We start from the raw sequence: 24258 nt of genomic DNA, 5'->3' as shown, positions 1-24258 counted from the left end.
AAGAATCCATGTTTTATTTTAGTGTTGGGTGGATGTGAATATTCAGATATGAGCCTTAACAGTGAACAGACATGACAGTAAAACGGTAATTACAAAGAGAGGCAGAGCAGGCAAGTGACATTGTATAAAGTACATTAAGAACTGCTTAACTCCACATATACAGTACATCTGAGGAGAAGCAAAATTAAAGCTGTTGTTCTTTTTCATAGTGAAAACAATCCTTTTTGTGATGTCCTGGAAGATTTACTTCAGCGCTGTGACAGAAAGGTTCCTTAAATGTGATCTACAGGTTAATATTAACTAAAGGAAAGTACCTAACTCTAGTTTGCAATACATTTCAAATCAAGATGAAAGAAGGCAATCCATCCATCATGACAACATTCTTTTGTTTTTCTCAAATTAAGGCTGAATATTCCATAAACAAGGCCCAAAGTATAAACATGGTCTAATTTTGTTGGGTAAAAAAAGAAAGAAAAGCACAAATCCAATGAAATATAATCCGGTTTAGCAGAACTTTTGGGGGCTGAACAGTCAGAAAATTAACTCACAACTTAGATTTTAATCTATTATTTCTATTGAGCATGCACTTGCTTCATGGTTTTAGGAACTATTTTGTAAAAACGACAAGCATTTAAGATGCAAACCAATGGCACAAACAAGCAAAAGCTAATTGGGAATTAAATGGTCATAAAACCACCAGAACCGGCATTTAGAAACTAGCAGCTATTGATTTGGCTATTGAGCTATTATGATATTTTAAGCCACAACTAACTAGCTAGTTAAAACTAGCTTTATGCCTAACTTGTCCATTGGTTTCAACATGAAATGCAATGGTAAACAGCTGTTTTTCAAATTAGCTGGCATGACAACTTTATTTTGACAAAAATTATATAAAATAACTTAATGAAACACTTTGGTCCAGTCACAACAGTCACATTTTGAGTCAGACCACAAGATGAAATGCATCAAAATAATATGGGCACTTAAGAATTTCAATGCACGTGGTGGAAAACAATCAAATGGCAGGATCACATTAACTCATTACTTAACTAAATAATAAATACCAGAAGTAACTTACGGACAGTTTAAATGGATTACGTTGATTATTGTTTCCATGTTCCTGTTTTTCATAAAACTGAAGATGATGCAGAAGCATTTGTTCACCAACAAAGATAGTTTCTTTATAATAGTGCATGTTGAAATTGTCCAACTCGGAGCTGAATGACTTAAATGTTTTTCTTTTGTAAGCGGCAGCTTATGTAAATGCTCAGTAGAATTCTTATTAGTATCACACAGCACTTTTTCTACACTAATATGTAAATGCTTTGCAGTTATATGTCATTCCCCATCCTGCACTCGTGAAATGTTGTAAACCAGGAGCTGAACATGTATGCAGTCCATTCACGAAACAGCAGCACAGCTCTACACCTCTGGAATAAGCAACTGATTTGGATTGGGAGCAGCATGTACCATTTGGTGTGCACTGAAAATATAAAAAAAAGATGCGTGTGCAGTGTTTTCACACTGAAAGTAGAACATAAATGAGTTTCTTGCACATTAGACCCTTGGTTTGCATGAAACTACTCCAGCATTAGCATTTTACTTGCTTAGCTACATTTATACCTTCCACTGCATCCTCAAGAGATTAACCAATCAATGATACACACAACTAACCACAATTTTTACGGCCCCAAGCTGGCATGAAACTGCCAGGAGCGCCAGATTTTAGAGGCTGAAAGCTTTTGTTAAAGAAAAGTTTTTTTTCTTGGTTGTCCCATTTCCTTCTAAACTTTATTCTTTTTCGAGTTTCTGTTTGAAGTCACTGTTCACTTTCATTTGGGTGATACTTTCCTAGATACAAAATATGTAAATATAGTGTAGGTAAGGAAGAAAACACCTACTAAAATACATCACTTTGAAATTACCAATGAGTGCCACGATGGAAAATGAAAGGAATGCACCAACTTCATGGTTCCACCCAGACATGCCACTAACTGGCAAAAATCAGACCAAGTGGTTATTATTATTATTATTATTAATATTATTATCTTTAAAGCTGTTGGTCTCAACAGGAATCTTTTAAACTTACCAAATAAGCCATGGACCGTGGACTTTAGCACCTGGCTAAAAATCAGTGTTCGAAATTTTTGCCTCAATTTTGTGCCAGAAACAGCTACCAACCAAAACCTGAAGGGATATAAAAGACTAAAGATGCCTGGTCAAACTGCAAGGCAGTGTTTTATCAGCGAAATTAAAGTGACGAGGGATGAATAAGATGGCTAAATGTGGTGCTGTATGAGTGAGTAAATGGTAAAAGGACTTTTCTACTCTAACTGACCACTCAAAGCGCTTTAACACTACATGCCACATTCACTCACACTCACACAGCACGGCTTAGTCTATAACTACATGCTTTTCTACTCATTCACTCACATTCATACACAGATGGGCCACGTAGGGTTCAGTGTATTGCCCAAGGACACTTCGACATGTGGCCTGGAGTCGAACCACCTTCCTATTGGTGGGCGACTGCTCTTCCCCCTGAGCTACAGCCGCCCAAGTGAGTGAAAGAGGTTAGGGTTAGGTTTATAGTAACAGTTTAACTAAGGTATGGTTATACTTTGTTAGCAAAGTTGAGAAAAAATGTTTTAGGGGCACAATTGTACCTTTTTGATCTATGCCAGTGGAATAACATTAATAATACTGCCGTTACAGAGCCTATAAATGTAGGATGCTAAGTAGCAGCTGTAGTAGTCAATGGTTTGTCAAAATATGGTTCAAAATAATCTTTTACCTGAATATCTAGCGTAGCAGACACAATCTTCCTTCCTATCAAATTAAGTCTGCAACTCTACAACATTAGATTCTACAACACTAGTACCATTTTAAACATGTTTTCTTTGTTTTTACGCCAATAAAACAGCCTTCAGTCATTGAGTCAAATGTCTTTTTGCCACTCGGTGAGCATAATCAGAGTACCATGATATTTCCAGTTGTGTCATGTGCATGTCCTTTATTTCCGCCCGTAAGCACAATACCTACTTTATGTTTCATCGTGACACTAAGTTGTACAAACACTTACCCTTTGTTCAGCCAGGGTTTAGCCTTGAAATTTAAATTTTGTTCGATCTGGTTCCAGAAACCGAACACAGGTCAGATTCTGATAGATTTTGTAATGTACTGTGCTTCCTGAATGGTCTGCATGCATAACGGGGGGGGTACGGTTGAAACTTGGACGGTTTGTTGTGGACAATCACATGATAGCAGAGGCATGCTTCCAAAACACTGAGGTATTCTTTTTTCTTGGTGACAGAACACGTTGGAATTGTACAAGCAGCATTCTACGGAACCGGAAAACGTTCCAGAACCTTCAGCTATGACGACGAACTCTGACAATTCCAGAATCTCCTGCCTCTTGGTTTTCCGTTACTAAGACAACAAGCAGTAAAAATGTTGCTGATTGGAAATATGCTGATCACTTTGAGGAGTTTACATATTATTAAAGGTATTCTCACAAATATATAGGACAGATTTATAGATGGGGTTTTTTTTTTCTCTTCTCAATGCATCGATTTTTGTCAGAAAAAATATATGAACACACGACCCATCGCACACGATGCTGCTTGTCAAAGCCACCGTGACAATCCAGCCAATCATTCAGACAGTCAGAGTCAAGCGGTTGTTTCCTAATGTAGAATCTATTGTTTTAAGATTTCAAAAAATAATACAAGTATATGGGAAAGAAAATGAACATTCCACATTCAAACAATCCTAATGTAGAAAGAATGCACAACAGGCTAAAAGGGGTCCATGTCTGAGGCTTTTTAAGAAGGGAAAGTACCCTTTTTACTTTTCAACTAGGGATCAAGACATTTATGGTCATCTAACCCTATTAATCTGGGATTGGTAGCCATTTGGATGGCAGGATGACCACTACTGCCTGGTACCCAAAAGAAAAGGGACACTTCGTCCATTATTTAATAATTCTTTATACATCCTCATCCAGTCAAAGGAAATTTGTCTGGGTAAGGCTGCCCTTACATTGCTGCCCTTTAAGCAATTCCTTTAAACATTTAGACATTAGCAAAACTGACTGTTTGCCTCATGCTTTGCTTAAGGGCACCCTGACCAACTCTAGGAATTGTTAGGTTTATACTGTGGTACAAAGTCTCTTGAGGAAGTTTTGATCATGTGGAATAACAACTTGTCTCAGACATGGAACACTTTTAGCTCATTGGCCGTTATTTTGTCTATTACATACAACAAGGCAAAACATTATAAAACTTGAAACATTCCAATCCATTCTCTCCAAATATCCACATTTATGTATTCATGCCTTTGATATTCGTTTGATCCCTTAATCCAACAGTCACAATATTGTAGATTCAAGCAGTGGTTTCATCATCAATTGGTTTTTCTCTTGTCTTTTGAAAACTTTCATCCATCTAGTCTTCCATTGATCCACCTGTGCCAAACTTAGGGGGAAATGGCGCCCCCCAAATTGGACGATACCACGCCAACGTTAACACAGCTGTCTCTACTTAAATCATTCCTGCATACCCTTCTGCAATATTTCTCTAATTTTCTTGAGGGGTGGCAGTTCTTTCAGGCCATCATCTTATATTTCCATCTTCATTGCTTTGTAAGTTCTTGATCAAAGATCATCAAAAGTACACACCTGCATTGAAGTTCTGATGTAAGCCAACTCTTTTCCGTGGAGTTTCTTCTTTTTTATCCTGGTACAGGTTCATGCAGTGATACTAAGACTATGACATCGTGCGCCGTATCCCCCCATTTTAACCTTCCCTCGTCCACCTGTCTCCAGCTTCCTCTTCGGTGTTTCTCGCCGTGCCTTTATCATTGCAGGTAGCGGTAGACTTTGAAGCAGTGGTTTCCAGAGTCAGCCACCACCACATGTCCATCTGAGGTCAGAGCCAGACCTTGTGGGCCGTACAATGGGTCCGCCGACGTGTTGATGTAGGACAGGAAGGAGCCGCTGCCGTCAAACACCTGCAAATGTTTGAACCAGGAGAGGAAATGTGTATAGAAATGGGATTTTTTGTCATTGCATGCTGGCAAACCCTGTGGATCAGTGTTGTACCTGTATTCTGCTGTTTCCCCAATCAGCTACTATGATGTTCCCATTAATATCAACAGCTACACCAGTTGGAGCGTTAAACTGGCCATTTCCTTCACCATTTGAGCCAAACTTTAACACTAGCTCTCCCTCGGGGGTGAAAACCTAACCAAACAAAGATATCAACAACATTAGACTATAGGTTTTCTTTTATTCTATGGTGAGCTGGAGAGTAAATGCTATATATTATGTACCTTGACAGAGTGGTTATGGAAGTCCGTTATGATGATTTCATTGTTATTGTTTACGGCTGCAAAGTGTGGACCTTCAGGGCAGGAACATAGAGACAGTATCACATTACTGCTGACATTTTACCTCAACTTACATCAACTTTACCCACTCAAATATGTGACTTTTTTTCCAAGCAGAAGATTAATCTATATAACGAAGAACTCATTAACAGCAGAGTAAGATTTATTCATCAAGTTACAGTCAGTCTTTAATTACTAATCAAGGTCAAAGGTTGACAAAGCTGACTCCCACCTCACCTGCTTTCATTGATGAAATTCAGTCACTTATAGTAGTTTCACTTTCACTGAGGATGTTTTTCTTCCGATGCTTTACCTCTTTTCAATGTGCGATTACAGCTTCTTTAAGTCTTATTCAAATGATAGTGCCTGTTATATTTGGTAGTATGAGCTGCTGAATTCCTGTCTCTTGGAATAAACATTACCTGCAAACTGCTTGTCACCGTTGCCTCGACTACCAAACTTGGTGATGAGTTTGCCAGTCAGCTGGAAGATGAAAACAGTACACGCCTTGTTGTCAACCACGATCACGTGGCCATTTTGGTCCACGGACACGCCCTTTGGCCCCATGAGTCTACCAGAGCCGAGCTTTGCCTGGTGGAGCAAATACAAGCAGCATGGATGAAGAAGAACTCACACGAGACCAGGCTTGCAGTGATCCCACAGCCCTAAAGCTCTTACCTTAAACTTGCCCTCAGAGGTGAAGATGCTGACCCACTTGTTGTCGTAGTCAGCTATGATGATGTCACCACTGGGGTGCACAGCCACACCTGTCGGCCGCTGCAACTGGCCCGGCGACCGTCCACGCACCCCAAAACGACTCTTGAATTCCCCCTCATTGGAGAAAATCTGGATACATTTCACGGTTTGTTAGTTAGAGTTTGAACCTTTACTGTGAAACCTATGAAGACCTGGGGACCGGACAAGACGAGATATACCTGAACACACTGATTGTTGCTGTCGGCTATCAGGATCCTGCCGCTGGAGGAAGCAGCCACTCCTTGAAGGTTGGTGAACTCTCCTTTATTCCTCCCCTTTGTTCCTGAAGAGGCATATCAAACAAAACTGAACAAGCACCATTTTTCTGTTTCATTTCACCTATTTTTTATGTTTTATCTATAACGAAAATCATGTTGGGACAGGACCCCTTGGTCAGGTAGGTTATCTTGTATTTGATTGGTGAATCTGTACCATGAGAAACGCTGTGTGGACTGTTAACTATGAAAGAACATTTCAGAAACAGTCTTTGATATAAGGTAAACCAGCCTTTAGCAGTTCATAAAATTCACGCTTCAAAATGCCTGATTAGTCTCACAGTCAACACTGTGTGTTGTCACTTTAATCAGAGCTTTAGCTTCAGTACCTTTAGTACAGCCACTACCTGATTCTCTGGGATTTTTTGCATAATTCCAGACGAATGTCTCACCAATCCGGAAGATGAGGTCATCCTCGATGGGGTTCTGAGTTTTGCGTCGCGGGGTGCCCAAGGCGCTGCTCGCCCTCTTGGAGCCCTTCTTCTTCTGCCCGGGGGACTTGCCTCGTCTCTTCGCCCCTTCAGAGGAGCCTGTGGACGGGGTGGCGTTTGCGGCTGAGTTGGTTGCCGTTGTGGTTGAGGGAGATACCTGGAGAGACGAGAGTTTAATTGCTGTTCTACTTAAAAAATATGTGTACAGGCTGAGGAGACCAGCAGGGATACCCACATCTGGTCCTCGGGGGCCGCTGTCCTGCAGGTTTTAGATGTTTCCCTACTTCAACACACCTAATTCAAAAGATTGTTCAGTTCTGCACAAGCCTGCTGATGATGCATTGATCTGAATCAGGGAAACATCTAAAACCTGCAGGACAGCGGCCCTCGAGGACCGGATGTGGGTATCCCTGCCATACAGTATAAGCAAATGTGGCATTAGGCTCACTAAAATGTTGTGGCTTTTCTTAAATTTATTATAATTACAAAACATTTATCTAAACATACAAGATACTAGTTTAAATTACAGCCCAGTTTCCAAAAAAGTTTCCAAAAAACACTTTAAAATGTGAAAAAAACTTACAGTATCGGTCAAAACTATATAATTTACTTTGACCTTGGGTCAAATCATTAATTATGAATACATTTTATCTTCCTACTCAGAGATTTAAAGGTGTTTGTAGCACAGATCCAGTATAACTTCAGGTTCACGACAACTTATGCTAAGATATCACATTCTGTGAGAAGTTCTGCAAGAAAATGAAACAAAAATATGTCAGTAGAAGAGAATAATTAACCTCAAATGGAAACAGCCGACTCTAAAACTTGTTCTCATTGATATTCCAAGGTATGGAAATGATTTCCTTGCTATTCCTCTTACAGGGTTTGTGAATATGCAGTGTACCAAACTCCCCTTGTTTTTATTCATATCCACATCCATCTGATAAAATGCTTCAAAAGCTTCAATTCCTGGACAGCTACATTCAGTCTGTAAGCCTGAAAATGAACCTGAGATATTCATAAATCGACCAATAACTGCTTTTAATTGTTTTTTACTTGGTTCAAAGAGCATTTACAACCATTTATGTTGCCATTGGTCATCTGATGTTTTATGTATATATCCAGAGTCTGAAAACCTGGGTTAACCTACTGAGTTGATTGCCAGCATCACAGAACCATTTAGCGAGATATGGGTTCGGGTTAGTTAGGTTAGACCTCTAGTGAGGACTCATTCATTATGATATCCTCAAACATTGTTGTTTACATTGTTTCTGCATTTAGCAGACGCTTTTATCCAAAGCGACTTACAGGTAGGCAGATAGGATAAGGGGTCTTGCCTAAGGACCCCTACTGGAGGTAATACCTTTCATTCAGGGGATTTGAACCCAGATCTCCCACATGGAAGGTGGCAATCATACCACTACACTATCCAGCCCCAGTTACAGCTCTGCAGCATCGACCCTCGAATTTCCAAGTGAAATTCTCATTCGCTGAGGCACAGAAACCCTTCAAACGCATGCTCAAACATGATATCCTCGAACTGAAACTGTATGTTCTGTTTTTATATGACTTTAAATGCACATCACTGAGAGAAATGGAGGATTCATAGGTGTCCTTAAAACTGACCTTTGCTTTGGCAGCACTTGTTCTGAACCTATACTAAGTTCCAGGAAATACCTAATTCTACAAAGTTCACAACAGCCTGTTGAGCTATTAGCATGGAAGACATAGTCATAATAGGTTGAAGAGCAGGTCTCGTTCCCCAGAGCAAAGACATGAATCCTGTGAGGTTGTGGCTGTCTGAAAGTGTGTTTTCAACTCATCCCCTAATTGGAGCATTTGTACCATTTATAGACACTTTCAGGGAGAGAAGTGGTTTGATGAGCATAGCTCAGACTTGGCTGGCAAGAATCTGGCAGCTTTGTCATGCAAATGTTGTGAAAGCAGGAAAAGAAGAGGACCCCACCCACCTCCACCTCTGCCTCTAAGACCTTGGTGATGGTCAGTTTGAAGGGACTTCCTTTAATGTGTTGGTCGTACAGACGGAGGGCCAGTGAGAAGTCGCCCTCCTTTGGCACCGTGTACACAAACTCATACGTCCCATTCTTGTGGTCGACGATCTCCCCGTCTACGATGCTGCCATCTGGCGTGAACACCTGCATGAACGTGAAGGTCATGATTAGGCATCTCAGAGGGAATCCGTTCACAGAGCCGTGCTACATTTAAACGAGCGCAGCCACAAAACAGACCTCAGCCGACAGGATTGCGTTTCCACTTTTGCAGGCTCCTCCTGACTTGTCTCTTGTCACTATGGTAACAGAAGCAGGATGCCCCACAATGCACTGCTCAAGGCCGGCGCCCATGGCTTCGCTCTGGCTTGCCACCGCGCTGAAGCAGATGAAGATGTGTTATGAAGAGTTTTGTTATTTGTCTTTGAACTCTGTCCAGGATGTTTGGTGCTCTCACCTGGTGGTGACGATGGTTCCCAGGTTGTGGATGGACTTTCTCAGTCCGTCTGTCTCCATCACCAGATCCAGCTGGTCGTTCTCCTCTGGCTGGCACGACAAACGAAAGCGAGCCAGCTCTATCAGCCTCTCCTCCAGCTCGCGTTCCACCTGCAGGCTCGCCACACATGCTTCCCCAGCCAGAGCTTCCTCTGTCTGGGTACAGGTGGACGTGATGTCCCCCTCTCCTCGGACAAGATTGTCTATCTGGGCTTGGAGGACCTAGAGACAGAAACGTATCTTTTATCCAAGCATAAAAAGTAATATACTGTAATTTATCAGCCATCTTATTTTGACATGTTTGCACCTTCTGTTTGAGTCCATATGTGACTTCCAGCTCCATCAGCAGGACACTCTTCCGAACATCGAGCTGCTTGTGGAGGTCTTCAAAGCTCGACTGGATGTCCTCTTCGATGGAAGCTCTCTGATTAGTCAGCTGCTGGAGGATCTCCTTAACGAAGGACAGTGCATCCGAAATCTGAGGGAGTCTGGAGGGGGTAGATTTAAAGGTAAGGTGTCAGTAATTAGCAGAACACCAATAATACTATTATTATTATTATTATACTATCTTCTATCCCACAACCTGCATTTCCCTATGTGTCCACCAGATGGCTGTTTCCTCATTACACTTTTAAGTGTGTTTCCTGATATATCTGAAAGTGAATCTTGTTAATATTTTACCAAAATATGTAAATTGCTAGTTTATGTTTTCCACTTTTTATCCTTCATAGCTCTGAGTACTGATTTTTACAGAAAGGAACTGTTTATTGATCCAAATTAAGTTAAGACACCTTCATAGGGACTGTATTTGGAGTTCATTCCAAAGGGAAATTCTTTGATGAGAGAGCCCCCTACTGGATGCATACGGCAATAACATCCTTTGCTATTGAATCAAAATGACAACAAGTGACCAATACTGACATATTCTTAAAAGATGCGTGTTCTGTCTGGTGCTTGTGGCTCCCACCTCGACTCGTACCTGTTCTGGACAGCCCCAAGCCTCTCCTGCAGCCTGCAGCGGTGCTGCTCCAGGGCCTGGCCGAGGGGCACCTTGGGGTGCTCTTCGTGCTCCAGCACACAGTCCTCACACAGCGCACATTCACACACCGAACAGTAGAGGTCAGCCACCTGCAGATGGAAGCGTGTTGAGTCAGAGGCAGATCGCACATAGATGGTGTGGACTGACACTGAATTATTCTAACTTTTGTCCATTTAATCTCATTGTGGTTTCAAAGCGAAATGTCTGACCAACCTCCTGAACCTGAAGCCAACAGAGTATCATGTTTTGAGCTGTTTTGCTGATGCTTCATGTCAAGTTGAGTTATTTGGAGTGTGATTTTGAACTTATGTGAAATACAGGTATAATTTAATCAATCTCTGGTTGCAAAATTAATTTCCACCATGTTCAGCTGTTGTGCTAAGCTAAGCTAAGCTAAGCTAAGCTAATAAGCTGCTGGTATAAACAGGACATGAGTGACAATAATCTGAACATTTAACTCTTTATAAGAAAGAATTTTTTTCTTTTTCAGTAATTGTCAAACAATTAATTTGAATTAGTCCAATCAAATTAAAATTCAAGCATCACTAATGACAGAATGGTACTCATTGGCTTTAGGGAAGGTTCTGCAACCCAACCCAAAAGCGTTAAGCCAACAGCTGAATCTTCCTGTCTGTGAAGAAGATTGGGGACATGAAGTGGTCCTTAAAGGTCAGATTTGGGTCTCAGTCGGGTTCAGTTGAATAAGGACTTACGAGATGGGTTTGAGACTGACTTTTTAGCCTCGTGCAGATTCCACAGTTTACACGAGACGAGCTGATTTCTTCACACAAAATGGACATAATGAAAGCTATTCAATTGTCTTTTTCTCGAGGTTTGTTAAAGCTAAAGTTCTTTGTGACCCTCAGCATTTTGATGCAGAAGTTATGTTTATGTATTTATCAGACGCTTTTATCCAAAGCGACTTACAAATGAAGATATAACAGCTTTATAAAAAGCTAACAATAAGCTACATAGAAGGAACCCAGGAGTCCGACTCTGTCAGAGGGGACAGAGTAGAGATAGGGTGCAGGCATAGAAGGAAGTGCAGAAAGACTTTATTATTCACGTTTTAGCAGTTATTTGGTTAATTTAAGTGCAGATGTTGTCATAAAGGCACATCATCAACCACATCATTGTGAAATGTTGGTTGACAAATCCATTTTTAGACAAAATGTGACCTTTTCTTGTAGAATTTTGGCTAATTTTCGGGTCCTACTTGCACCGAGGATTTTCTTTTGTGTGCCAGGATTCTCAATATTGACCTTAAAGTCAGAGTAAAACTGAAATAACTGCAGAAAAATGTGTTATGAACTATTCGGTCAAGCATAGAGTTTCTGTTTCTGTATTTATCAGAAGCTTTTATCCAAAGCGACTTACAAATGAAGATATAACAGCTTTATAAAAAGCTAACAATAAGCTACATAGAAGGAACCCAGGAGTCCGACTCTGTCAGAGGGGACAGAGTAGAGATAGGGTGCAGGCATAGAAGGAAGTGCAGAAAGATAAAGTGCAGAAAGATAGAGGGGGTAGGGAAGTACAAGGTAAGTGCTGGGATAGGAGATGCTCTCTGAAGAGCTGGGTTTTCAGGAGCTTCTTGAAGACAGACAGGGACGCCCCTGTTCTGGTAGCGCTCGGTAGGCAGAAGTTGTCATAAGTTGTCATGAGGATGTTACTTTCTGCTGAAGGAGCATCGGTTTACCTTCCCTGCATGTTGTGGGCAGGTGTTTTTGCCGGGCGGAGCTTCCAGGACGGTGCACTCCTCACTGCTGCTATCTGGGGAGTGTTGGTGGGCCTCCATCTGCGAGCGGCAGCCTGGTGGGGGTGAACCTCCGCACACACCCCTTCTTCCACACTGCAGCCAGGGGAGGGGGCTTACTGTTCAGATACAAGGTTTACTACGTAGCTTGTGTTTTGTTTCCTTGAGCAAACCTCTTGTCTTCTTTGTTTACTCCATCGTAGATTTAAGAGATAGGATGAAACAGTCACAGGATGGAGCTCAGGAAAAAGCCTGTCGAAGTCTAGCGCCCCATAAAGAATGCCTGGACCTTAGATGTAGATCTTGATTTGTTGTAATCTTACGGCACAATCAGCCATGTCGGCTTCACTTTCTGGATGCCTCATGCAGAAAAGAGGGGGTAATACCCTTCAAGTGAGCCTGTACACTATGATTACAGCTGAATTAAAAAGGTTTCCCTTGTTAAACATCCTTCTGCTTCCTGTGTTTTCTTGTCTCAGACTGCTATATGCGTCTTAAAACACCAAAAACAAGAGAGCTGCGGTTTGTGAGAAGCTGTCCAATCCTCCTCAGGTACGAATTTAGGGAAAGCAAAAGAGTTTATTTAATTCACAGAAGTTTCAAGCTGAGTACAGAATCCGATGGTTCCTAAGAGAAAGAGAGGAGAGAGATAAAGATTAACTGGATTAGCAGATGAAGAAAAGACATGACCCACTCTGCAGTTCCTATATTTGCCACTAGATGGCAGCAAAGTTAAATGTTCAGCGTAAAGTGGATGATCACAGAGTCATAAAGTGCTGACTCGGCTGATATACATAGATGCCTGATTTGCCTTCTCCTCCCCTGAATCGAGGAGCTGGAACAGTTCATCTTTTTTGGTCGTGAAGGTGGAACCGAGAGTTTTAATCTATCCAGTAACAGAGTTACAGCTTCTCCTCTACATGCTTCCAGTTGTTGAGTCCAACTTTTGTTCATTTCAGCTCATAAAGAAACTTTAAAACTTTGTCACATACAAAACTGCTCTTAGTTATAAAGAAGTTACATCAAACTATAGAATATTGTTCTGTACCTTCGATCCTTTAAAAATAATCTTGAGTCTTGCTTTAGCAGCTAATCTATACTGTTTTTCACATATGAAGCCACGATAAACTATTTTAACCTCCCATGAACTCATTTGAACTAATAAAAGAAGTTACTTCACAGTAATGCTGACGCTTCTAACTCACTGGACAAAGATTTACTTCCATTCACAGTCTTACAGTAGCTGAATCTGTGAGTGGATCTGTGATTTTACTTATTTCCAGATTGAATTTATTTCTGTGGTGCCAGAAGGTTTGATAAGTCAAGAAAAAGGGAATTTAGCCAGACTTTAATGCACTTAGCCACCTTCTTTACACTCAGAAAAAGGAGAGAAAGTTATAGACACACACATATTTACAACTCTTACTGGACTGAGTTTAATCTCCCAGGGAACATGACTCCAAAAAGCAGCAACAACTGCAAAATACATGGACAAAATGTGTTCAATGTCCACCATTCATCACCATGTACTCGCTACGGCATGCAGCAGAGGACAAACCCAAAGCTAAATCAGCACAAACAGGGAGTCACATGACCCAATGCCACATTCAACCAGTTGCAAACCACCAGATAAAGAAGATCCTTTTCATGTTAAGTTTGTACTTTTATACATTTTTGAGACCTCTTGGAGCAAGTGTCAATCTAAACTGAGTTACTGTACGTGCTTCTCTTCCTCTTCTCACAAAGCTGACATGCTTAATACAGACGTTCATGAGGCTACGGGACGGTTTGCCTCCCCAAAGTGGCCCTGGGTTACTGCTATCCTTGTCACAGTTTAGTCATCCAACCATCAGTAATTTTCCATTGATCCTGCTTCTGCCACTCAGCCTGTCAGCCACACCTCATCAGTTAACTCACCTGTGCACACAGCTGCCTCTCATCACATGCAATCAGCCCAGCTTATAGTCACCAGCTCCACACTCCATCCTTTGCCAGATTGTTCTTTGCCATGCGAGTCTTTCCAGCGTTCTCCTGCCAGCTTTACCGGTACCGACCTCGCCTGTCCCTGATTCCCTGCTTCGTCTGCCTCCTGGTAATTCGACCCATTCTTCCCTCCCTGACCAAGAACTTTGCCTCTCCTCTCCTGATTCCTGTTTGCTGGTTTCTCAACCGTTTGTCTGTCTGCCAGAGTCTCAGTAAAGCCTTGAACTTTTTACCACTGTCTTCTGACTCCTTTGTGCTGCAATTGGGTCCAAACACCCCCCGTTACAATCCTGGCTCTAAATGCAGCTTCTGTGCTCTGCTATCTGAGCTTTTAATGCTCCGAGGCCACATGGCTATTTGATCAGAGAAAGGGCATTTCTGGGGGAAGAATTGATCGTACCTCTTATTGTCATAGCTTTCCTGATGTTGGACAGGTGAGTGCATTGAGTGCACATCACAAATCTCCAGGTGTGGAACACGGTGACAGGAAGAAGGTCAGATTTCACCAGTTTGTCTTAAGTTTGAGACACTGAAGCATTGCACAGAGTTGCACTTAAGAACAGTCTTTTTTTATCTTCCCTTCGAGTAAAGACGTTACAAATGAAGCCGTCAATAACAGCAGTAACTCTAGCTGATGCTGCAGTGTCAGTTTTCTACATCATGGCTCTTTCTTTTGTTAGACTTATTGATTTCTGACTGTCACAACCACAGTGATTCAGTCTCATTTTGATGTTTACATTTATTCATGTTCATGTCCCAGAATTCCAGGAAATGGCAATAAAAGCCTCAGACTGCAGCGATAGATGCTGGGAAAGACTATTTGTTCTTTCCTACTTGCACGCAGCACGCCTCGGTACTGATGGTCCAATCCGTGGACAGGATTGAAGAGGATGGGATGTTTCTTTTAGGACCAGCAGCCGAAGTGAACCATGAGTGAGATGCTAATAATGAGCCTCTGGGAGCAGTAATGTGGGTCACCGAAATATCTTCAAAGTGATGAAAAGAAGACGGGGGGGGGAGGGAAGGTAGTGGTTTCCATGGTGATAGACTGCATAGAGGGGGGTGTGGCACCAGCTAAGAAATAGAAATGTGAAGCAGTCACTGGGCCTTTAATCCCAAAATGCTAAATTTAGCCGTGGAGAGAAGAAATGCTAACAGCTCAGTTCACATGTGTGACTGAATCAGACATGGTGACGGATCGACACCAAAAGCCGGGTTAAAGGCCAAACCGTGATCCAAACCGTGACCCAAACCGTGACCCAAACCCTGTCCCAAACCGTGATCCAAACCGTGACTCAAACCGTGTCCCAAACCCTGTCCCAAACCGTGATCCAAACCCTGTCCCAAACCGTGACCCAAACCCTGTCCAAAACCGAGACCCGAACCCTGTCCCAAACCCTGTCCCAAACCGAGACCCAAACCCTGTCCCAAACCGTGACCCGAACCGAGACCCAAACCCTGTCCCAAACCGTGACCCAAACCCTGTCCCAAACCGTGACCCAAACCCTGTCCCAAACCGAGACCCGAACCCTGTCCCAAACCGTGACCCGAACCGAGACCCAAACCGAGACCCAAACCGTGACCCGAACCGTGACCCAAACCGAGACCCAAACCCTGTCCCAAACCGTGACCCGAACCGAGACCCAAACCCTGTCCCAAACCGTGACCCAAACCCTGTCCCAAACCGTGACCCAAACCCTGTCCCAAACCGAGACCCGAACCCTGTCCCAAACCGTGACCCGAACCGAGACCCAAACCCTGTCCCAAACCGAGACCCAAACCCTGTCCCAAACCGTGACCCAAACCCTGTCCCAAACCCTGTCCCAAACCGAGACCCAAACCCTGTCCCAAACCGAGACCCAAACCCTGTCCCAAACCGCGTCCCAAACCATGATCCAAACCGCGTCCCGAACCGCGACCCGAACCGCGACCCGAACCGTGACCCAAACCGTGTCCCAAACCCTGTCCCAAACCGTGACCCGAACCGAGACCCAAACCCTGTCCCAAACCGTGACCCAAACCCTGTCCCAAACCGTGATCCAAACCGTGACCCAAACCCTGTCCCAAACCGTGACCCGAACCGTGACCCAAACCCTGTCCCAAACCCTGTCCCAAACCGTGACCCAAACCCTGTCCCAAACCGAGACCCAAACCCTGTCCCAAACCGTGACCCGAACCGAGACCCAAACCCTGTCCCAAACTGTGACCCAAACCCTGTCCCAAACCGTGTTCCAAACCGTGATCCAAACCCTGTCCCAAACCGCGTCCCAAACCGTGACCCAAACCCTGTCCCAAACCGTGACCCGAACCGAGACCCAAACCCTGTCCCAAACCGTGACCCAAACCCTGTCCCAAACCCTGTCCCAAACCGAGACCCAAACCCTGTCCCAAACCGCGTCCCAAACCATGATCCAAACCGCGTCCCGAACCGCGACCCGAACCGTGACCCGAACCGTGACCCAAACCGAGACCCAAACCCTGTCCCAAACCGTGACCCGAACCGAGACCCAAACCCTGTCCCAAACCGTGACCCAAACCCTGTCCCAAACCGTGATCCAAACCCTGTCCCAAACCGTGACCCAAACCCTGTCCCAAACCGAGACCCGAACCCTGTCCCAAACCGAGACCCGAACCGAGACCCAAACCCTGTCCCAAACCGAGACCCAAACCCTGTCCCAAACCGTGACCCAAACCCTGTCCCAAACCCTGTCCCAAACCGAGACCCAAACCCTGTCCCAAACCGCGTCCCAAACCATGATCCAAACCGCGTCCCGAACCGCGACCCGAACCGTGACCCGAACCGTGACCCAAACCGTGTCCCAAACCCTGTCCCAAACCGTGACCCGAACCGAGACCCAAACCCTGTCCCAAACCGTGACCCAAACCCTGTCCCAAACCGTGATCCAAACCCTGTCCCAAACCGTGACCCGAACCGAGACCCAAACCCTGTCCCAAACCGTGACCCAAACCCTGTCCCAAACCGAGACCCAAACCCTGTCCCAAACCGTGACCCAAACCATGATCCAAACTGCGTCCCGAACCGCGACCCAAACCATGATCCAAACCGCGTCCCGAACCGCGACCCAAACCGAGACCCAAACCCTGTCCCAAACCGAGACCCAAACCCTGTCCCAAACCGCGACCCAAACAGTGACCCAAACCGAGCTTTACCAGTACCTTGTTTTGAGTCCAGCAGAAGAAAACTTTTTCACCAGTCGGAAGTTAGAAGATCTGATTCCCCATTTGTCATTGAACGCACCATCAGCACAGCAACAGCAAACAGTTGTTGCAAAAACAAACAAAAATATTTGTGACCAAAGGATTATGATGCAAGTTCTCATTAGTTTTATCAACCTGCTTAAGAAGGATCAGATCACAAAAAGAAGCAGACGAAGATGATGTTCTTGACTTAATTATTGGAATTAATGGAAGAAAAAGTATATATATATATATATGTAACACATATATATACATATAAATGTTTTATAAATCAAGTTATTGCAGAGAAAAATCTTATTTTACCATTTCAATTTCAATCCAAATCTACATTTTTAGGACTTTTTGTCTTTGTTGTGTTATTCTCTTCAAGAATGATGCAAATTTATGTTTGCAGAGCATCATTTGAGCTAAATTACGAGCAGAGGAAGAGTCGTAAATGTTTGGGTTCTTATTGTGAACACGAATCACTCTTGGTGTGTTGCTTTGCTGTCTCTCTGCCTCCCAACGTGTGTTTGCTCCCATATCTGGGTGTAAAATAGTGTGAATAATCTATAGAAATGCGGGATTATGGATCTGAATTACATTCAGTTTACTCATCTTCCCCCCCCCCCAAATGTTCTGCTCAGAGGACACAACCACTCCCACACATTTCTATTCAGGCGTTCTCTGCTGCAAAGGATTATGGGGCTGTGTTTGTAGAGTGTGGTGACTGTCTGTGACTGTCACCCAGTGAAAGACAATCAAAGCCCTTCTCACGTTTAGTTTCACAAAGAGGAAATTCATCAGTATTTACAAGTCATCTGCAGTTATGTGACTCAGAGAGAGATTTCCTGTCAGATGACAGTTTTTGTGTGTTCATACTGTGACTTATTAGCTTGTGTTTCTCTCTCTCAGCAGGTGTCTCTGGCCTGGTGTTACGCTGCTTGTTGTCCCCTCTTTCCTGTCCTCTCAGCCCCAGCTGGTCCAGGCAGATGGACCCTTCCTGGTTCTGGTTCTGGTTCTGATGGAGGTTTCTTCCTGTTAAAAGGGACTTTTTTCTTTGGATCGAAGAGAAGTTTGGATGTAATCTGCATGCACAACAGTTTCTGTTGTCAGAAAGTGAAGCCACACCCCCATATACCAATGGTTAGACTCGACGACTGATCTCCACATTAAAACAGCGTCGCTTTGTTGGTGCTTTAGCTTTACAAAACACCTGTTACCATGGTAACCATTGGGGTCACCACATCGACCATTGTGCAAATACTTCAAATCTACCGAACCGACACATTGGTACGATGTCACGCTTAACACCGTGGCAACAGCAGCACCTGGCTCTTGCTGATAAAACCCATAAAAACATAGGTTTGTGTATCATCTTCCAACGAGGATTTAGACACATTTCAGCCACTCTCAGAAGGTCAGAAATATAGAGAAACAAGACTTCTCCAGTACCTTCAACTGAGACATCACCTTAAAACCACTGGAGGAAAAGGTTTGAATCGATTAATGCAGTCAGTGACACCTACAAAGGCGACGACTGATCCTGGAGATCAGTGGAGACTCTCCACATTGTACATCAAACTAAGGTGGGAAAAAGAAGGAAAAATGTGGCTTAATCTACCCCGAACAACACCACCACCTCCAGTTCAGGCCAGTGGAGGTAATCTGTATGGAAAAAATACCTTTAAAATTTAGTAAATGCTAAAACAAATCTCTGTTTGCACCCTGCACATGCACAGCCACACATTTATAGAAGAGGCCATCAGACACCTTAGTTTTAGATGTTTTATCGCCATTTTTGTTGTTTTGCGTCTCATATTAGTGTTTTTGTACTCTAAATGTATTGTATCTCTTTTGTGTCTCTAATGGACGCCACAGACCAACACTGCTGGTGGCTTCTGGTGGTGATCAGCTGATCTTTATCCCTGAGCTTACACAGTTAAAGTGTTCGTGTTGCAGTTTATATTGTTGTGGGTTGACTCTCAGTTTTGGATGACTGCAGCCACCTGGTGCAGATGATTAAGGCAGAGATAGCGCCTCAGGTCGCCAAGATACTTGTTAAAGAAGGAAATACAACCTGAAATGGACACAGATTCCTCTGAGAAACTGCAACAATCAGTATCCTCAGCTCCCAAAAGCATTAAAAAGTGTCAAAAAAGGGAAGCTGATGCAACACGATGGGAAACATGACTCTGGAACAACTTTTACTGACTGTGTTGCTGCATCAGAGTCTACATTTGTTTCTATTTTCTCCATAAAATGACATTGAAAACCATCTCCTTTGAGTTGTATCTGTTGAATAAAGGTTCAGATTAACTGATGATAAATTACAGATTCAACTTTTTGTTGTTGTTCAACGGGAATGTGGTTTGAACCTGGTTATTTTTATGTTTTAAGCCCTCCAAAGAAAAAGAACTTGCTGTCAAAATGACCTGACTAATGACAGTTTGTGGTGGTGTTTTAAACAACTGTAAAAATAAGCGTGAGTACTATCACACTAAAAGATTAGTTTTCATTTTATCCACTTAACTCTGCATAGTAACAGCAGCACGATGCTCCTGATTCAAGGCGCTGGCTGCTGAGAACACAGTCATTTAATTAGAAAGCGACTTCCATCATCCTGCCTCAGCAGACTCCATCAGCTGATGGTGAGAGTCGGTAAAAACGAGTCGAGTCGCAGCTGTAATCTGATCTGTCCCCCGTTTATTCCCGTGGGAGAGTTCATGTTCACGGTCCGCTTCTCTCAAGTCAGAAATCAAACGTTATACTTGTTTTCAGGTGTTTCTGTGGTAATGTCGTATTTCTTTATGGTTCTTTGCTTCTCTGTAGATTTTCTACGGGTTTGATTGTTTTGTGGCATTTCTCAATGGTCTTTGTATGTGTTTTTTTTAAAGATGTTTTACATTTTGTTCTGCTCATTGTGTGCCTTTTTGTACATATTAAATAAATTGTGGTCATTTTGATGTTTATTCATGAAGTGCTGCATGTTATTTTACAACACTGCAACCATTTTGCATCTTACTGCGGTTATTTTGTGTCTTTTAGTGGTCGATTTGCATCTGATTGCGGTTATTTTGTGTCTTTTTTTGTGGTCAATTTGCATCTTACTGCGGTTATTTTGTGTCTTTTTATGGTTGATTCGCATCTTACTGCAGTTATTTTGTGTCTTTTTGTGGTCGATTTGCATCATACTGCGGTTATTTTGTGTCTTTTTGTGGTGGATTTGCATCTTACTGCAGTTATTTTGTGTCTTTTTTTGTGGTCAATTTGCATCTTACTGCGGTTATTTTGTGTCTTTTTATGGTTGATTCGCATCTTACTGCAGTTATTTTGTGTCTTTTTGTGGTCGATTTGCATCTTACTGCGGTTATTTTGTGTCTTTTTATGGTTGATTCGCATCTTACTGCAGTTATTTTGTGTCTTTTTGTGGTCGATTTGCATCATACTGCGGTTATTTTGTGTCTTTTTGTGGTTGATTTGCATCTTACTGCGGTTATTTTGTGTCTTTTTGTGGTTGATTTGCATCTTACTGCGGTTATTTTATGGTCGATTTGCATCATACTGCGGTTATTTTGTGTCTTTTTGTGGTTGATTCGCATCATACTGCGGTTATTTTGTGTCTTTTTGTGGTCGATTTGCATCTTACTGCGGTTATTTTGTGTCTTTTTGTGGTTGATTTGCATCTTACTGCGGTTATTTTGTGTCTTTTTGTGGTTGATTTGCATCTTACTGCGGCTATTTTCTGTCTTTTTGTGGCGGATTTGCATCTTACTGCGGTTATTTTGTGTCTTTTTATGGTTGATTCGCATCATACTGCGGTTATTTTGTGTCTTTTTGTGGTTGATTTGCATCTTACTGCGGCTATTTTCTGTCTTTTTGTGGCGGATTTGCATCTTACTGCGGTTATTTTGTGTCTTTTAGTGGTCGATTTGCATCATACTGCGGTTATTGTGTGTCTTTTTGTGGTTGATTCGCATCATACTGCGGTTATTTTCTGTCTTTTTGTGGCGGATTTGCATCTTACTGCGGTTATTTTGTGTCTTTTTATGGTTGATTCGCATCATACTGCGGTTATTTTGTGTCTTTTTGTGGTTGATTTGCATCTTACTGCGGCTATTTTCTGTCTTTTTGTGGCGGATTTGCATCTTACTGCGGTTATTTTGTGTCTTTTAGTGGTCGATTTGCATCATACTGCGGTTATTGTGTGTCTTTTTGTGGTTGATTCGCATCATACTGCGGTTATTTTGTGTCTTTTTGTGGTTGATTTGCATCTTACTGCGGTTATTTTGTGTCTTTTTGTGGCGGATTTGCATCTTACTGCGGTTATTTTGTGTCTTTTTGTGGCGGATTTGCATCTTACTGCGGTTATTTTGTGTCTTTTTGTGGTGGATTTGCATCTTACTGCAGTTATTTTGACTCTTTTTGTGGCGGATTTGTATCTTACTGCGGTTATTTTGTGTCTTTTTGTGGTGGATTTGCATCTTACTGCAGTTATTTTGAGTCTTTTTGTGGCGGATTTGCATCTTACTGCAGTTATTTTGTGTCTTTTTGTGGTGGATTTGCATCTTACTGCAGTTATTTTGACTCTTTTTGTGGCGGATTTGTATCTTACTGCGGTTATTTTGTGTCTTTTTGTGGCGGATTTGCATCTTACTGCGGTTATTTTGTGTCTTTTTGTGGTGGATTTGCATCTTACTGCAGTTATTTTGACTCTTTTTGTGGCGGATTTGTATCTTACTGCGGTTATTTTGTGTCTTTTTGTGGTGGATTTGCATCTTACTGCAGTTATTTTGAGTCTTTTTGTGGCGGATTTGCATCTTACTGCGGTTATTTTGTGTCTTTTTGTGGTGGATTTGCATCTTACTGCAGTTATTTTGACTCTTTTTGTGGCGGATTTGTATCTTACTGCGGTTATTTTGTGTCTTTTTGTGGTGGATTTGCATCTTACTGCAGTTATTTTGAGTCTTTTTGTGGCGGATTTGCATCTTACTGCAGTTATTTTCTGTCTTTTTGTGGCGGATTTGCATCTTACTGCAGTTATTTTCTGTCTTTTTGTGGCGGATTTGCATCTTACTGCGGTTATTTTGAGTCTTTTTGTGGCGGATTTGCATCTTACTGCGGTTATTTTGTGTCTTTCTGTGGCGGATTTGTATCTTACTGCGGTTATTTTGTGTCTTTTTGTGGCGGATTTGCATCTTACTGCGGTTATTGTGTGTCTTTCTGTGGCGGATTTGTATCTTACTGCGGTTATTTTGTGTCTTTTTGTGGCGGATTTGTATCTTACTGCGGTTATTTTGTGTCTTTTTGTGGCGGATTTGCATCTTACTGCGGTTATTTTGTGTCTTTCTGTGGCGGATTTGTATCTTACTGCGGTTATTTTGTGTCTTTTTGTGGCGGATTTGTATCTTACTGCGGTTATTTTGTGTCTTTTTGTGGCGGATTTGTATCTTACTGCGGTTATTTTGTGTCTTTTTGTGGCGGATTTGCATCTTACTGCGGTTATTTTGTGTCTTTCTGTGGCGGATTTGTATCTTACTGCGGTTATTTTGTGTCTTTTTGTGGCGGATTTGCATCTGACTGCGGTTATTTTGTGTCTTTTTGTGGCGGATTTGCATCTTACTGCGGTTATTTTGTGTCTTTTTGTGGCGGATTTGTATCTTACTGCGGTTATGGGCATCTTAATCCATTTATTCCTGTTTTGAGTCCTTCTTTACTGTTTTTCATGTCATTGTAATTACTGTTGATTAGCATCACTTCATGGTGATATTACAGTTCTTTGTAGCCATTTTACATCGTCTTGTTCTCCTTTTGCATCTCTCTGTAGATGTTACATTGTATCGTATGTCTTACTCTTGTCTTGTTGCTCATCATTTTCATGCTTTCTCCTTTTATAGTTTTGCATCTTAACAGTAATTTCGCGGCTCTTTGTAAGAGTCTTGTGTCTTTTTATGCTCATTTTTTTCTGACTGGTCGTTCAGTATCTCTGTCTTTTATCTTATCTCTTATTATCTCTTTTTAGCTGACTTGATAATACAATTTACAATAGTTTTCTGTACATGTCGACATCTCATTGTGGTCATTTTTATAGAAGTTCTTGTCTCTGTAGGGATTTAATATCTGTTTATTGTTGTTTTGGTTTTATTTTTCTCTCTATGGTGTCTCTTTTTGGTCAGGTGACTGACTTTTTAAGCAGGAATAATAACTTCAAACGTCATCTCACACATGAACCCCCCTGGCGGCTGAGCCTCTGCGTCCGTCAGGTGATCCGTCTGGATTCTGCATGTGTGCAAACACAGAGTGAAGCTGTGAAGACGAGACGGTCGGCCCAGTTTCTGTTCACAGAAGTGACGTACCTCCTGTTACTGTTAGCACTCAGGATGCTAACGTGTTCATACAGGCCTGACAGGACACACACCCTCCCACCTACGCACCCACCCACCCACACACACACACACACACACACGGAGACTTGTTTTTGCTCTAAAGCTGAGGCGGATCAGTTCATGCCTGCGTTCATTCATTCAATCTGTCCATCCTCATTTCTTCCACTCCTCCATCCTTCATCCCTCTCTCACAGGCATGCTACAGCTGCTGCTGTCATCCTCAAACATTCCTCCATCTGTCCATCATCCATCCATCCATCCATCCATCCATCCTTCCTTCCATCCATCCATCCATCCATCCATCTTCCTGTACTCTCATCCCAGAAAATAAAGCCAGCACTCACCATATTTTCTGGCTGATCAGTGTTAGACTCTGTTTTCCAGCCTGAAGCCATCGCGTCATGATACCGTCTTGTTTGCTGCCTCTCCTCTCCTGTGTGTGTGTGTGTGTGTGTGTGCGTGTGTGCAAGCATGTGGGAGGGGGGGAGGATTTCATCGTCACGGCAACACCAGCAGCTTGCAGCAGCAGCAGCACCACCAGC

General features: G+C 42.6%; 1 protein-coding gene across 2 annotated transcripts; it reads right to left on the bottom strand.

The window, feature by feature from the left end:
* trim2b (tripartite motif containing 2b) lies at positions 1–24258 on the bottom strand. 2 transcript variants are annotated; one of them, XM_072376610.1, is made up of 14 exons: positions 24061–24258; positions 12093–12776; positions 10322–10482; positions 9662–9842; positions 9317–9576; positions 9100–9238; positions 8821–9006; positions 6812–7007; positions 6324–6427; positions 6067–6234; positions 5811–5979; positions 5332–5402; positions 5102–5242; positions 1–5010 (listed from the first exon to the last, which is right to left on the bottom strand). In XM_072376610.1, exons 2-14 carry the CDS (start codon positions 12189–12191, stop codon positions 4858–4860), a joined length of 2028 nt encoding a protein of 675 aa, XP_072232711.1. In that variant the 5' UTR covers positions 12192–12776; positions 24061–24258; the 3' UTR covers positions 1–4857. The 2 variants fall into 2 exon arrangements, with proteins under 2 accessions (XP_072232711.1, XP_072232712.1); XM_072376611.1 differs by having other exon boundaries at positions 10334–10482.

The sequence above is a fragment of the Leuresthes tenuis genome, unplaced genomic scaffold (assembly GCF_036924035.1).
Source record: "Leuresthes tenuis unplaced genomic scaffold, fLeuTen1.0.hap1 SCAF_22, whole genome shotgun sequence".
Lineage (NCBI taxonomy): Eukaryota > Metazoa > Chordata > Actinopteri > Atheriniformes > Atherinopsidae > Leuresthes > Leuresthes tenuis.
The sequence above is the reverse complement of the archived record's forward strand: the minus strand, read 5'-3'. Positions and strand labels throughout refer to the sequence as shown.